The sequence below is a fragment of the Mustela putorius genome, unplaced genomic scaffold (genome assembly GCF_011764305.1).
Source record: "Mustela putorius furo isolate JIRA1106 unplaced genomic scaffold, ASM1176430v1.1 tig00000592_pilon_pilon_pilon, whole genome shotgun sequence".
Classification (NCBI taxonomy): Eukaryota; Metazoa; Chordata; class Mammalia; order Carnivora; family Mustelidae; genus Mustela; species Mustela putorius.
In genome coordinates this window covers 8,614,454-8,627,007 of record NW_025421426.1, presented here as the reverse complement: position 1 = coordinate 8,627,007, position 12,554 = coordinate 8,614,454, and the positions used below count along the sequence as shown (strand labels likewise).

At 55.5% G+C, this 12,554-nt stretch overlaps 1 protein-coding gene across 1 annotated transcript in view; it reads right to left on the bottom strand.

Moving 5' to 3' along the window:
- Positions 1 to 12,554, bottom strand: part of CDH22 (cadherin 22) — a 120,508-nt gene that overhangs the window by 67,799 nt on the left and 40,155 nt on the right. Inside the window, exon 2 of the mRNA XM_045082141.1 lies at positions 603 to 1,258. Within this exon, the coding sequence (XP_044938076.1) occupies positions 603 to 857 (255 nt within the window). The 5' untranslated portion in view covers positions 858 to 1,258. The remainder of the gene's footprint in view (positions 1 to 602; positions 1,259 to 12,554) is intronic.

Sequence of the window (12,554 nt, the reverse complement as noted above, 5' to 3'; positions counted from 1 at the left end):
GGCCAGCCTCTCTGGACATGTGGCATTTGAGTGGAGACCTGAGTGTCAGTATAGATTAATCAGCAGGAGCAGGAGTAGAACTGACCTGTTCAGGGGGAGGAAATAACCCAGACAAAGGGAAGGGGCATTCGCAGGAGCAGTGCACTGTGAAGACCGTCAGAAGAGCCCTGGGCCTGAAACTCAGAGGAGTGTGCCAGGAGGTAAGGCTACAGGGGACCTAGATCTTTGTAGGCAACCCAGTGAAATTTGGACTTGACCCCAAGTGCATGGGAAGCTACTGAAGAATTCTAAGCAGAGTGGGGACAGTATGTATGTGACATGATCAGATTTGCAAACTTGTTTCTACATTCTAGATGGATCCAGCTGTGACGGCCTGGGTTTACCTACTAGATCTCTCGGCTCCGCTCTGAGAGGGGCAGGGGAGGGGGATGGGAGGAGGGCTTGGGACGGGGAGGGATGAGCAGAACGCGCCACCCTGCTTTCTGCCCCAAGCCGGGAGCGGGCTAGGAGTAGGGACCGGGGACCGGGACTTGGGGGAACCGGGTCCCTAGCGTCCCCGGGGTCCTGGGCGCGGGGCAGCGGGTGCGGGGGGCCCACTTTACCTTGCCCACGTACAGGGGCTCGGTGCCCGTGTACTCCTCCACCACGAAGAACTGGTTCCACACCCAGCCGCGCTTCACGCGCCCGGCGCTCAGCGCGCCGTCCTGCCGAGCCCCGGGTGCCGCCGGCGCGGGTGTGCCCGCCGCCCACAGGCGTCCCGGCAGCGGTGGCGGTGGCGGCAGCAGCAGCAGCAGCAGCAGCGCGGGCGACAGCGCGGCTCCCACCCGGAGCCCCCGACCGTCGGGCCGCGGCCTCATGCTTGGCCTGCACCGGGCCGGGGCCCAGGAGCCTGGACGGGAGGCACCAGGGCGTCGCCGCTCGGTGGCACGACGGAGCGGCACCACGTCACATGGTGGCTTCAGTGCGGCCGCCGGGGCGCCGCCCCCGACGGGGCACCCGGACAGGCCCGCCGCCCTGCGCGCCGCCCAGCGGCGGGGGCGCCCGGCTGCAGGGGGAGGGGGCGCGGCGGCACCCGGGGCATGGACTGCCCCCGGGGTCCCCGCCCGCGCCCCCCTCGCTGCCGCCTTGGCCGGATCACCAGGCGGCGCCTCCGCGGCTCCCGAGGCGGGTGTGCGCCATGGTCCCCGCGCAGAGGGGTGCTGGTAGGGGCCCGGCAGATCCCTGGAGGGCTAGGGGCGGTCCCGACCTGGCCCGGAGCCTGCGAGAGAAACAAGAGAACATCAGAGGAGGCGCCTTGTGGGGGCAGGGCAGGTTGAGCGGACCTCTCGACGTTTAGGCGTCAGTTAAACACCCGTTGTGATCCTTAGGGGTCCCCCACCTTCTTGGTCCTCTGGTCTAGTAGTTCTGCCCCTCCCCTACCTACCCCCCAACTCCAGCCCTGGATGCTTCCTTTCAACTCCCATCACACACCTGTCCTCCCCCAGCCTGCCCCGACTTTCTTAAGACCCCTGCTCAGCTTCTCGGGAGTCCTCCACCAGCCCTCAAGCCCACGGGCGCAGGGACCTTCCCAGCTGCCTCCCCTTTCCCTGGCTGGCAATCTGTCCACCCCAGCCCACCCCCTGGAAATCCCCCACCCTAGACAGGGAGCTGGCCTTTCTAGAAGGGATCTTCTAGGGCCCCCAGGACCCAGGCTTCCTGGGTGCCCAGAGTCCCGGACCCAGCCTGCCACCCACATTCACACCTCCTCAAAGCAGGTGAGAGGTCATTCCACCCAACACAGAAGCCCAGGAAGGGCCCTCTGTTCTCTTGCTAATGGCTGCGTGGGCCCCTTCAACGGTGGGGGACCTGAATCCCAGGGGGCCTTGCATGGAGGTTCCCTGAGTGACTTTGGGCGGGGCTGCAACCCCTCTGAGCTTGCCACAGTGTCTCCACATTCCCCCAGAAAACCTTCCTTTTGCAGCATCTGAGAGACACTGCTCCCCCTTCCTGGACCAGCACTGCTGTCCCCAGATCAATCCATCTCTCCTTCCCTCACCTCCATCAGATCCTGCTTTCAGCACGAAAGGATCTGAGGGACTAACTCCTACTCAAGCCATAATGATGAATAATGGCTTAATGTGGGTGTTTACAGGGGACAGCAATGCTGCTTTAATGGAGGGACTTCAGGCACTGACAAGAGTACGTGGAGGTGAGAGGCTCAGTCCCCACTCTTCTCCCCAAGCCCAGTTCAGCTCAGTTCAACAACTCAATTCCACTGAGCTCGGCCACATTTGGGCTGGAGGCTAGGACAGAGATAAATAAGCTTCCAGTTTAGCGGGGTGGGCGACGTAAGTGCAGGGTGGCGTGTGAGCAGAGCTCTAAGAAGGACTCGGGGAAGAGAGTGGGCACTGGTGTCTGGAAGGAGATGGTGGGTGGAAAGGAATCTGGGTTGCTTCTTGGAGGAGGGGGCTTCTGAGTGGTTGGGAAGAAAGGGATGGGCATCAGGGCCAAGGAGTGTGCAGGCTGACTCGGGGGCATTTGGCTGGTTGGGGGAGTTCGGTTGCAAACATGGGGTGTGTGGCTAGGCAGGGGATGGACCAGGTCCTCTGGCAGAACAAAGAGGCGGCCAGAATCTTTGGGGCAGAAGAAATGTGATCCAGCAGCACAGCGGGCGGCTGTCCTGCCTTTAACTAAGTTGTGTCAGTCATAGCAACTGTGAGACTGGTTTTTTATACCCATTCTGCAGATGTCTGATTCCCCAGTGTTCCTTCCCCACATGGGCAAAGGAACTTCCTTAGAGAGGGGTTCAGAGTAGGGAGTCATCTGTGGGAAGGGGGGATGGTGATGAGGTTAAAGCAGCATCTCAGGGCAGTGAGAAGGAGAAAACCTCACAGCCCCTAGGGAAGAGAGGAGGGAGGAGTCCCGAACATGGCACCATGGTGTTCTCTTTCCCTGCAGGCGGCACCCTGAACGAATGGAGGCCAGGAGGGCCCATGAGACTGGTGTGAGCGTCCCCAGTGCCCCGTCTCACCCCTTCCGCACCCACTCTGTGGGGCCTAGGCATAAAGGCAGAGCCAAGGGATGAGGTGCCCCCCTCCCCTGGTGGCCCTGCTCTGCGATCCTGGAGATGTGCCGCCTCTGGGGATCCGGCTTTGATTCCCCACGTTACAGCCTGGGCCGGTTGTAATGAGGCTGGAGTTATGGGTGAGGAGGAGGCATCGCTCCGCAGCCTTCATTTCCTGGAGCTTATGACTTCCCTGCGGGCTCGGCAGGAACTGTTCCCCTGACTCCATCAGGCAGTTCCAGGACCCATCACAGCCCTACAGGGATGCAGAGGGGAGGGGCTGGCAGGAGGGTGGGCATGGGGGGAGGCTGGGACCACGTCTGGGGAGAGCTGGGGGGGTGCAGGAGGTGGGAACAAGGGGCCATCCCCAGTGTTTGCAGGCACCCTGTTACTGCTCTTTCTCTCTCTCTCCCTCCTTCCTTTTCTTTCTTTACAGCCCCTTTTCAAAGATTCTGTCATTCATTCATTCATCAAACATTAGCATCTACTACGAGTGGGGAGACAGAAATGCATGCGTTCATTCGTTCCTTCAACATACTTTCAAGACAGCAAGATACAATCAGTTCCTCAGTTATGTATCAGGACAAAGATGCATTTCTCCTGGTTAGTCATTTACTCCTTCAACAAATATTTACCACATCTCCCTGATGCCAGTGCCTGCATTGGGCACTGGGAACAAAGCAAGAAACAAAAAATCCTGGTCCTCACGGGGTTGAGCTTCTAGTTATAAAGGAAAGAAATCTACCATATAATTTCTGGGGGCGATAAGTGATGAGAAGGAATATAAAACAGGAAAGGGGGAGGAAGAGAATGATGGAAAGACTGGAGTGGGTGTCTTATTATAGATGTGCTATCAGGGAGGGCCTGTCGGAGGAGGTGACATTTGGCTGATTTGGAAAGATGAGAAGGAGCTTGGCACAAAATGGTTCCTCGCAGAGAGAATAGCACATGCAAAGGTCCAGAGGCTGGAATAAGCTGCAGAAGAACAAGAAGGCCACTGTGGCTTGTGCAGAACAAGAGCGTGGCTGAAGATGAGTCAGGACTGAGGGACGCAGGCCAGATCAGGCCGAACTGGGAGAGGGAAAGCAGTTTGCATTATATTCTGTGTGTGCAGAGAAGTGCTTGGAAAAATTTAAGGAGGAAAAACCCATAGGAGACTGAAATGGTCTCTGGCCATCAGGGGATTTCATGATGGATGTCCTTCAACACAGGAGAGCCAAGCACAGCACAGTGGGGCACAGCGGATGGACTGCATTGTAGAGAAGGTGGCTCTTGAAGTCATAGTGAAATAAGGATTTGGGCATGCGGGATTTGGGGTGTGGGGAAGAGAAGGAGCTCTCTGTGGAAGGACTGCCTGGGGCAAAGGCCAGCGGTCGAATCCCACTTTTGAGAGGGGCAAAGTGAAATCCAGAATGTTGTCCAAAGTTGTAGAGGATGCTTGGTGGCCGAGTGTGCTGTGGAACCCAGGCTCGGATTCCACTGGGTGTAGGGCACCTTTGAAGGAACAAGAAAAGTCGCCCCTCTCCGTGGTGCAGCCCAGGGCCAGGGGCCACGCTTGGCAGGACCCGGGTGGCCGCATCCCACTTGGCTGGTCCCACAGGATGGGTTGAGGGGCAGAGCCTCCTAGCCCTGGCTCTCCCTCCTCCCCAGTCCGTCCCACCGCCCACGGGGCCTCTCTCAGACCTGTTGGCCAGGCTTGCTGGTCACCTGCCAATTCACAGCTCTGCCTGGCCCTGCCAGGCCTTCTGCAGACAGTTCAGCCTCCTCTCTCCCTCCCTTTCTCCTTTTCCTGCTCCAGCTGCGTTTTCTGAGTGGTGTAACTGCAGGACCCTACCCTGGCCTTCAGTCCTTCAGGGGAGGCTGCTGGGGAAGACTTGGGCCTGCCGTGGGATCTGCCTGGCCTTCCCAGGAGATCGTGAGCATGTTGGTGGCTTTCTCTGGGCCACAGGTCTCAACCTACTGCACAGTTGTTTCATCCTATGGGATTAAATGTCGAGCATAATAAATGTTGGTTTTGCCCTCTCCGCTCTCCAGCCTCAGCTCCTCTGATCTGTGTGCTCTCACCACCTCGTAGGCCTGCGTGATTCCTATGTGCATGCGGGCCTGTGTCTGCAGTCATGGAAGTCATTAATTCCGTAGGCATTTCTGAGTTTCCACTCTGTGCCGTTCTAGGCACAATGAAAAGAAATGGGTAGAGTCTTGCCCTTGCAAGTATAATGGGGGACAGACAATAAACATATAAATAAATAACATGACAGTTTGTGGTAAATGCTGTAAAGAAAAACAAAGCAGGGTAAGGGGCATGGGAAGTGCTAGAGTGGCGGGGGATTTATTCTCTCTCTCTCTCAATCACCTGTTATAAATGATAGTTTATAGAAGGTGGTCAGGGAAGGCCTCATGGCTAAGGTGACATTTGAACAGGGATCCAAAGTTAGGGAAGGAGGGAGCTCTGCACATCGCTGGGAGAAGAAAATTCCAGACTGGGGGAACAGCAAGTGCAAAGGTCCTGAGGTCAGTGCATGTTTGGTGTGCAGGAGGAACAGCAAAGAGCCCCTTGTTGCTGAAGTGGAGTGATGGGGTGTGAGTAGCAGGAGATGGGGTCAGAGAAAATATGGAGGGGGGCATCAGGGTTTGCTGGGTCTCCTTTGGGTTTTTACTGTGAGATGGGTCCCCTACCCTGGAAGGGTTTGAACAGAACAATGGCATCATCTAATTTCTATTTTAAAAGATCACTGTGGCTAGCTATTGTGTTCAAAATAGGGGGAAGCTGGGGGCCCATTTCAATAATGCAGACAAGAAGTGAGGGTGTCTTGGACCAAGGGGGAGCCGTGGAGGTGCCAAGAAGTGAAGCTGTGCCGTGGGCTACGTTGTGGGTCCGAGAGGGGATGCCAGGGAAAGAGGAACCAAGCATGGTCATCAGGCCGCCTCAGTAAGGGGAATGGTGAGGTTTCCTCTCCCCAAGCTGAAGGCAGCTGTGGGCAGAGCAGACATGGAATGTGTTCCATTCAAATGCCTCTTAGATATCCAGTAGCCACGTGGAACAGGCCAGGGCACCTAGAGTCAGGAGCCCAGGATGGGGTGCCTGGCTGCAGGGGCGCATCTGGGAACTTGGATGATATTTAGAGATGAGCTCGGACAAGCCCACAAAGTCTTGAGTGCAAGTGGAGAAGAGACCCAGCACCTTCACTACAGAGTTCGGGGAGGTGAGGACGGCCGCCTGAAGGAGGCTGAAGAGGAGGAAAGAGAAAGGCAAGGGAGGAGTGGCCGGAGAGAGGAGTTCTCCTGGAAGCCCATGGAAGACCGTGCTCAAGGAGGAGGGGCCATCTACTGTGCCCACTGCTCTGTCGGGTGAGTGACCATCTGCCCAGCTTTGCCTATGACAGTCCAGCTTTACATCTGTGGTCCCGGCATCACGGCCAATAGTGTCCCACCCCCTCTTCTCCCAGTTTAGATGATGAATTGTATGGTCATCTTCCTGCCAGGTCAAGTCAGATGTGGACTTCGAATTGACCGTTGGTTCCAGCAACATGGAGGTCATGGGCGGCCTTGATCAAAGCTAGTTTGGAGGCATGGAGGTGTGCAGGCTTGAATGGAGTGGGTTCAAGAGAGACTGGGAGGCAGGGAGTCAGAGACACAGGTCGGGGTGGGTGACGGTGCCTTTGGGGATTTTTTGAAGATTCCTTTTCCCTGCTCCCCCAGCCCCCACCCCTAGCTGAGCAGTCTAGGGTTTTGTGATATTTAAAAGAGAGGGATGGGAAGTATAGATTAGCCAACTGCTAACAGCCAATTCATTTCCCAGTCCTTTCTTGTTTCAATTCTGTTTCAATATTCACTCCCAAGCTTCGCCATGTGCTCTGCTCCGCCTCTGTGAACACTGCTTAGTCTAAACCAAGGAGAATCATTCCTCTCTCCCCACCAGTGATTGGTTTAGAAAGTATCACATGACACAATTCAGGCCAGTGAGATCTAAAGGGATAACTGTTGGAGAGCGTCTGGGAATTGTTTTTTGTTCTCTAAAAAGAGATGCCTTTTGGCCCTGGGTGGCTCAGTAGGTTAAACATCTGACTTCCTGGGGTCCTGGGATCAAGCCCCGCATCAGGGTCCCTGCTCCACAGGGAGCCTGCTTCTCCCTCTGCTGCTCCCCCTGCTTGTGCTCTCTTTCTTTCTCTCTCAAATAAGTAAAGTCTTTTTAAAAAATCATAAAAAGACATGGTTTGAGGAGAAACTTTTCATTTTCTGCATGTCTGAGGAGGTGATGGCTGGAGCTATAGCAGCCATTTTGGAACAACGAGGGAAGCCACTACCGCTGAGAGACCACAGGGACTTACTAAGAAGGATGGTACAAATCTGTGGCTTGGATAATGTTGTTGAACCACTGGCTTTACCCATTTGGGGCCTTGAAGATCCAGTTCCAGCTCCTACTTTCTCCAGATTCATTCACTCTCCTCTGAACTCCCTCAGACCCATCTGGCTGAGTCTTCTCTGGGGTTTGGTGTCACTTGTGATGGCAGGCTCTGGAGGACAGAAGCCATGACTCTCCTTTCTTCCATCCCTCCCTGCTCCTTCCCACACACGCCTGGCAGGGCCAAGCATAGAGCTGGACCCTGGAAGGAACTCTGGAGGGTCTTGCCTCAGAGAGATACTGGGAACTGCCTGGGCAACATTCTACCACTCATCAGTTACCCTCTCTGAGAGGACCTGCCAGCCTTGCTGATTTGCTGTGGCCTCATCTATGCTCTGGGCATCACTGTCACTGTCCACACCGTGTCCTTCCAGAGTCTAGGCTGGGTGGCCTGCGTGTCCTTTCTTGATTTCTCAAAACCCTGGTATCATTGCTGCCAAGGCTGTATGACTGCCAGCTAGAGGCTCTGGGCCCTCCTTTGTCATCTGGCCGTCTCCCTGGGGACAGAGGAAGGGCTTCTTATCCTACCCATCGGCATTCATTTCCTAGCCTCTCTGTCTGCCAAGACTAAGAAGGGCTGGGCACAGTGACCCGCAGGCAACATAAAGCAGGGGACACTTCATGGTGCAGCCTGGACCTCCTCCCTAAAGTTCCTGACCATCTTCCCAGCCCCTCTCTCTGGGGCAGGATTTAACATTCAGGGGAACTACGATGATGAGGTCCAAAGTCAGACCAGGCTTTGAGTCCCAGTTCGGTTACTGCATATTTGACGTTGGTCATGTGCTCCATTTCTCTGAGTCTCTGTTTTCTCATCTGAAAAGTGGGGCTAACGGGGCTTCTCTCCTAGGGTCTCCATGGGAGGATTCGCGGGGATGAGGCACGTGGTGGGATCTATGGCGTCTGGCAATAATATTAGCTGACCGGAGAATACTGACCATCGTTCTCATTTCTGGTCACCTGACAGCTGCTTACTGGACCCCCACTTTGTACCAGGTGTCCTGACCAGGTAAAAGACTTCGCAGATATTTGTCTGCTCATTCCTTTATTCACTCATGCGGTTATTTAACAACTGCCCTGGGGCCCACAAGCACACCTCGTTCCAAGAAGAGTGAAGGCTTGTCCGGGCCAGGGCGGTCCCCCCCCCCCGCCCCCGCCTCCAGCTCCAGTGGTGAGGCGGGGCTGCCAGCAGCAGCTGGACCTGGCAACCTGGCTCCTGTCTGCCCTGTCTGAGTCCCCAGGGGCACTGTGCCCGTTGGATCCTGAGCCTAGAGCTCTGCACTTGGCTGCTTTCTTCTCCCTGGGGGAAAATTATCTCTCCAGCTCAGTGCTCTCCCTTCAGGCCAGAAGGGATCCTAGTGCAACGCGGGAGCTGTTGAGGCATTGTCCAAGGGCTGCCTCGTCTCTGCTCACCTCTCTTGCCCCGCTCCCACCCCTCCCAGGTGGAGGGCACCATGAAGCCCTAAACTAGAGTGCAGACTAGTGATTGCCTGGTGTGCCCTGGCATGCGTGAACACACGTGTGCCTCTGTGTCAGTAATGATGCGTGCTCTGCAGCCCTGCACACTGGAAACGCTCCCTAAGTGTGGGGTGAAGCACCAGGTGGGAGTCTGCTCTGTGTGGGCTGAGCCCATGGGCTATTTCTGGGGCCGTGGGTGTGATGCCATGTCCTCTAAGCTCAGCAGTGTACTGCTGGGGTGGGGTGGGCTTGTATCTCTGAGTGTGTTGGTGTGTGGGGTAGGAACCTCCCAAAGCTTCTGGGCTTGGTAGCTGGACCATCACCTAGGGGGGCAAACGTGGGAGATCAGGGGAGAGGGGATGAGCACAGTTGGGGCTATACCCACGCCATTCCCATGGTCACCCCACCTGCTGCTCCAAGGGCCCTCCCAGTCTTGTCCCCCAGTCTCTGCTGAGCACAGGTATGTTTTTGTGAAGACCAGCTCGGTCTGGAAGGTTCTCTAGTTCAAAATCTTCCCTGACTGCCTTTCACCTTCGAGATAAAGTTAGTTACCACTCATCAGTTACCCTCCAGAGTCAAAAAGGGCTCTTCGTGCTCAAAACGCACCCACATAACCCTTCGAGGCAGGTAATCTTCTTTGCCCTCATTTGCCAGATGAGCAAACTGAGGCAGAAAGAGCTGGGGTTTGAGCCCTGGGCTGTCAGCTCCAAGGCCTGTACTGTTAGCCACTCCACCCACGGCTGCCCAAGGCCCTGTGAGATCTGGACCTGCCCACGCTATGTGATTGCCACCACGTCTTCTCCTGTGCCCATCTGCTGGGCAGGGACTCCACCCACTGTTCCCTATTTGCGTGCCTCAGGGCCTTTGCCCCTGCCAGGAATCTCGTCTCCTTTGTGGCCTCATGCCCAACTCTGGCCCACCCTCCCCCGCCCAGGCCACTTCCTTGCGGTCTCTCTGCCTCCTCCCGCAGACCCCTACGAGCTAGCTCATCAGAGCCCTGGCTCAGAACCAAATTCTCCCTGAATTGGCCTCAGCAGCCTGCCTGCTGGCTCTGGGCGCCTCCATTACCACTCTATGCCCTTGGATCCATACCTCTGTGCTGTGCTCTGAGTGGGTGCTACTGAATGTGGGCATGGATGAAAGAATGCATGGATGGACAGACAAACAGAAGGACAGATGGTGGGGCTGCCTGGTTACTGCCACACTACCCTCCCCCAGAATGCCCTTGGATGGCACTGTTTCCTTCTGCTTTGTCTGCTTACTGAATCATCAAATATTTATTGAGCACCTACTGTATGCCAGACACTGTGCTGGAGGCTAAGTATGGAGCAGTGGGTGAATCGAAGACCCTGGGCCATGGCTTTCCATTGTGTGTGTATGTGTGAGTGATGTTCACTAATCCAGTAATGTCACAGGTAAATGTACAAAGTTCCACAACCACAAAGTATAAGAACCCCTGCACTTTGCAGGGCACACAATCTCATTAGGGACGGATGGGCCCGGTGAGGGGCTGTCCCCTGAGAAAGGGGTTTTGAGCTGAATCTTAAGGAGGAGAAGACAAACAAGTTGTGAGTAACAGACCCAGCAAAGCCCCATTCCAGGGCCTGCAAGCTCCGGGGCCAGAGCACAGCGTCGGGGGCGAGACCACTTACAAGCAGCGTAAGGACTTTAGATTCTGGCTCAAGAGCCATGGGAAGGGATAGAACGCAGGACATGTGATCAGATTTGTGTTTTCAAGATCGCCGAGTCTGCCACTTAAGGGCCACACGGCTGATATGCAGGACAGGAAGCAGGGCACCAGTGAGCAAGGTGGTGACGGTGTCGCCAGAAGTTGGGGGGAGGGGGCTCAGACCAGGGAGGCCACCGTGGAGTGGGGAAGAGGTGACAGATAGGATATATTTAGGAAGCAAATAGGCCAGACCTGGCTATGGATCAGACATAGTGAATGGGGGGGAGGACATCAAGAATGACTCGGGGCTTTTGTTGTGTTCTAGCTGATGTCTATCGATCACCTGCTAAGAGCCACGCACTATTCTATTGCTTTGGGCCCCACCGTACCTACTGCTCACAATAACTCCTCCATTCACATCTCACTTGCCTCTGGTAAGGCTGAAGGGGCAGTGGGACCCAGTGGGGTTTGTCCCAAGCCTTGCTCCTCTGGGGAAATAGCCCTGGCAGATATAAGGAATTGAAGGCAGAGAGGAAGGCAGGTTGCATATGTTGAGCAGATACCGAGTCAGTGAGAATAAGGACAGACAGCAGTACTACATTGTGCTTTTACTGTGCCAGGCGTGGTACCATCCAATCAGCTAATCGTAAGAGGTAACACTTAGTTCTATGCAGAGCACTTTAATGTCACTGGTCGGATTGAATTCCCCCAACTCACAGCTCTCTTCAACCTTTCTGAAGAAAGCGCAGCGGCTCAGAGAGGTTGAGGGACTTGCCCAAGGTCACACAGCTAGTTGGTGGTAGATCTGGAATTCAAACAGGCTGCCCTAGGGGAGGGAAAGGAGGATGGGCAAAGCGGGTGCTTGGTGACTGCCGGGAAGGACAGGCTTGTGTTCGGCTCGGAGCGGGAACAATGCCCTTCCTCACGCCCCAGCTGGGGAAGGGCATGGTTCCTGACTCCTGACAAAGTTCACCCTATGCCTGTGTCTCTTCTCAAGCCTCAGCCTCCCATGCAAGCGATGTACACACAGGTGCATGCACAAACACACACACACACACACACACACACACACACACACACACAGACATCCACACACATGCCCCTTGGCTGCCACTGCTTGCCTACCCAGGGCTGACCTGCCCAGAACCTTCCACCCCAGATGCCCCCCGCCTGCACCTGTCTCCCCGCCCCGCGCCCGCCCTGCCCCCGCCCGCCGGTGCCGCAGGCAGAGTCCGCTGTACATCATGTTGACAGTAGAAATTACATCCCGGGCTGCTGTTTTACACCGCGTCCTGTCAGAACTCACCGCAGCCCAGTGATCAGGACAAATTGAATACCATCCTGGCCGTGTCAATATTTATTCCATTTTACAAACGCGGCCGGATGGGGGACAGGGCCCTGCTGTGGTACCAGCCAAGCATGGCCCCAGGAACCCCTTCTCCCTCTCGCGCCGGAGCTGCCTCGCCTGTTCTCCCTCCTCCTCTTTCTCCCTCCTCCTCTTTCATCGGTGGAAATCGTGAAATTCAACATTCCTGCCCCAAAGTGCCCAAATCATCAATGCGGAGTTTAACAAATGATTAAACAAAGTAATTCAGGTATGGTACTTAGCACAGGAGTCAGTGGTCACTAATAGAAAAGGAAACCTGTGGATCCACCTGTCCATCAAAATACCAAAAATGGGTCCCCCTTTTTAGGATTCCTCTGCTCTGTCCCCCTTTTTTAGGAGCCCCCTGCTGTGTCCCTCCCTGACCGCGACCGCTTGCTTTCCTCCCTCCTGGCTTGTACGATAACTAGTTCCTGGCCTTTCCTTATAGTTTATCACCCCATTATGACCTCCTAAAGTCTCAGTTTAGATTTGCTTGTATTTGAGCCCGACGCGGGTGGAATCCTCTTTTGCATTTTGCTTCTTTTTTTCAGCGTTCTGTTTTTGAGATTTGTCTCTGTTCTTGCACACGTTCCTTTTCACTGCTGTATAGTACTCCAGG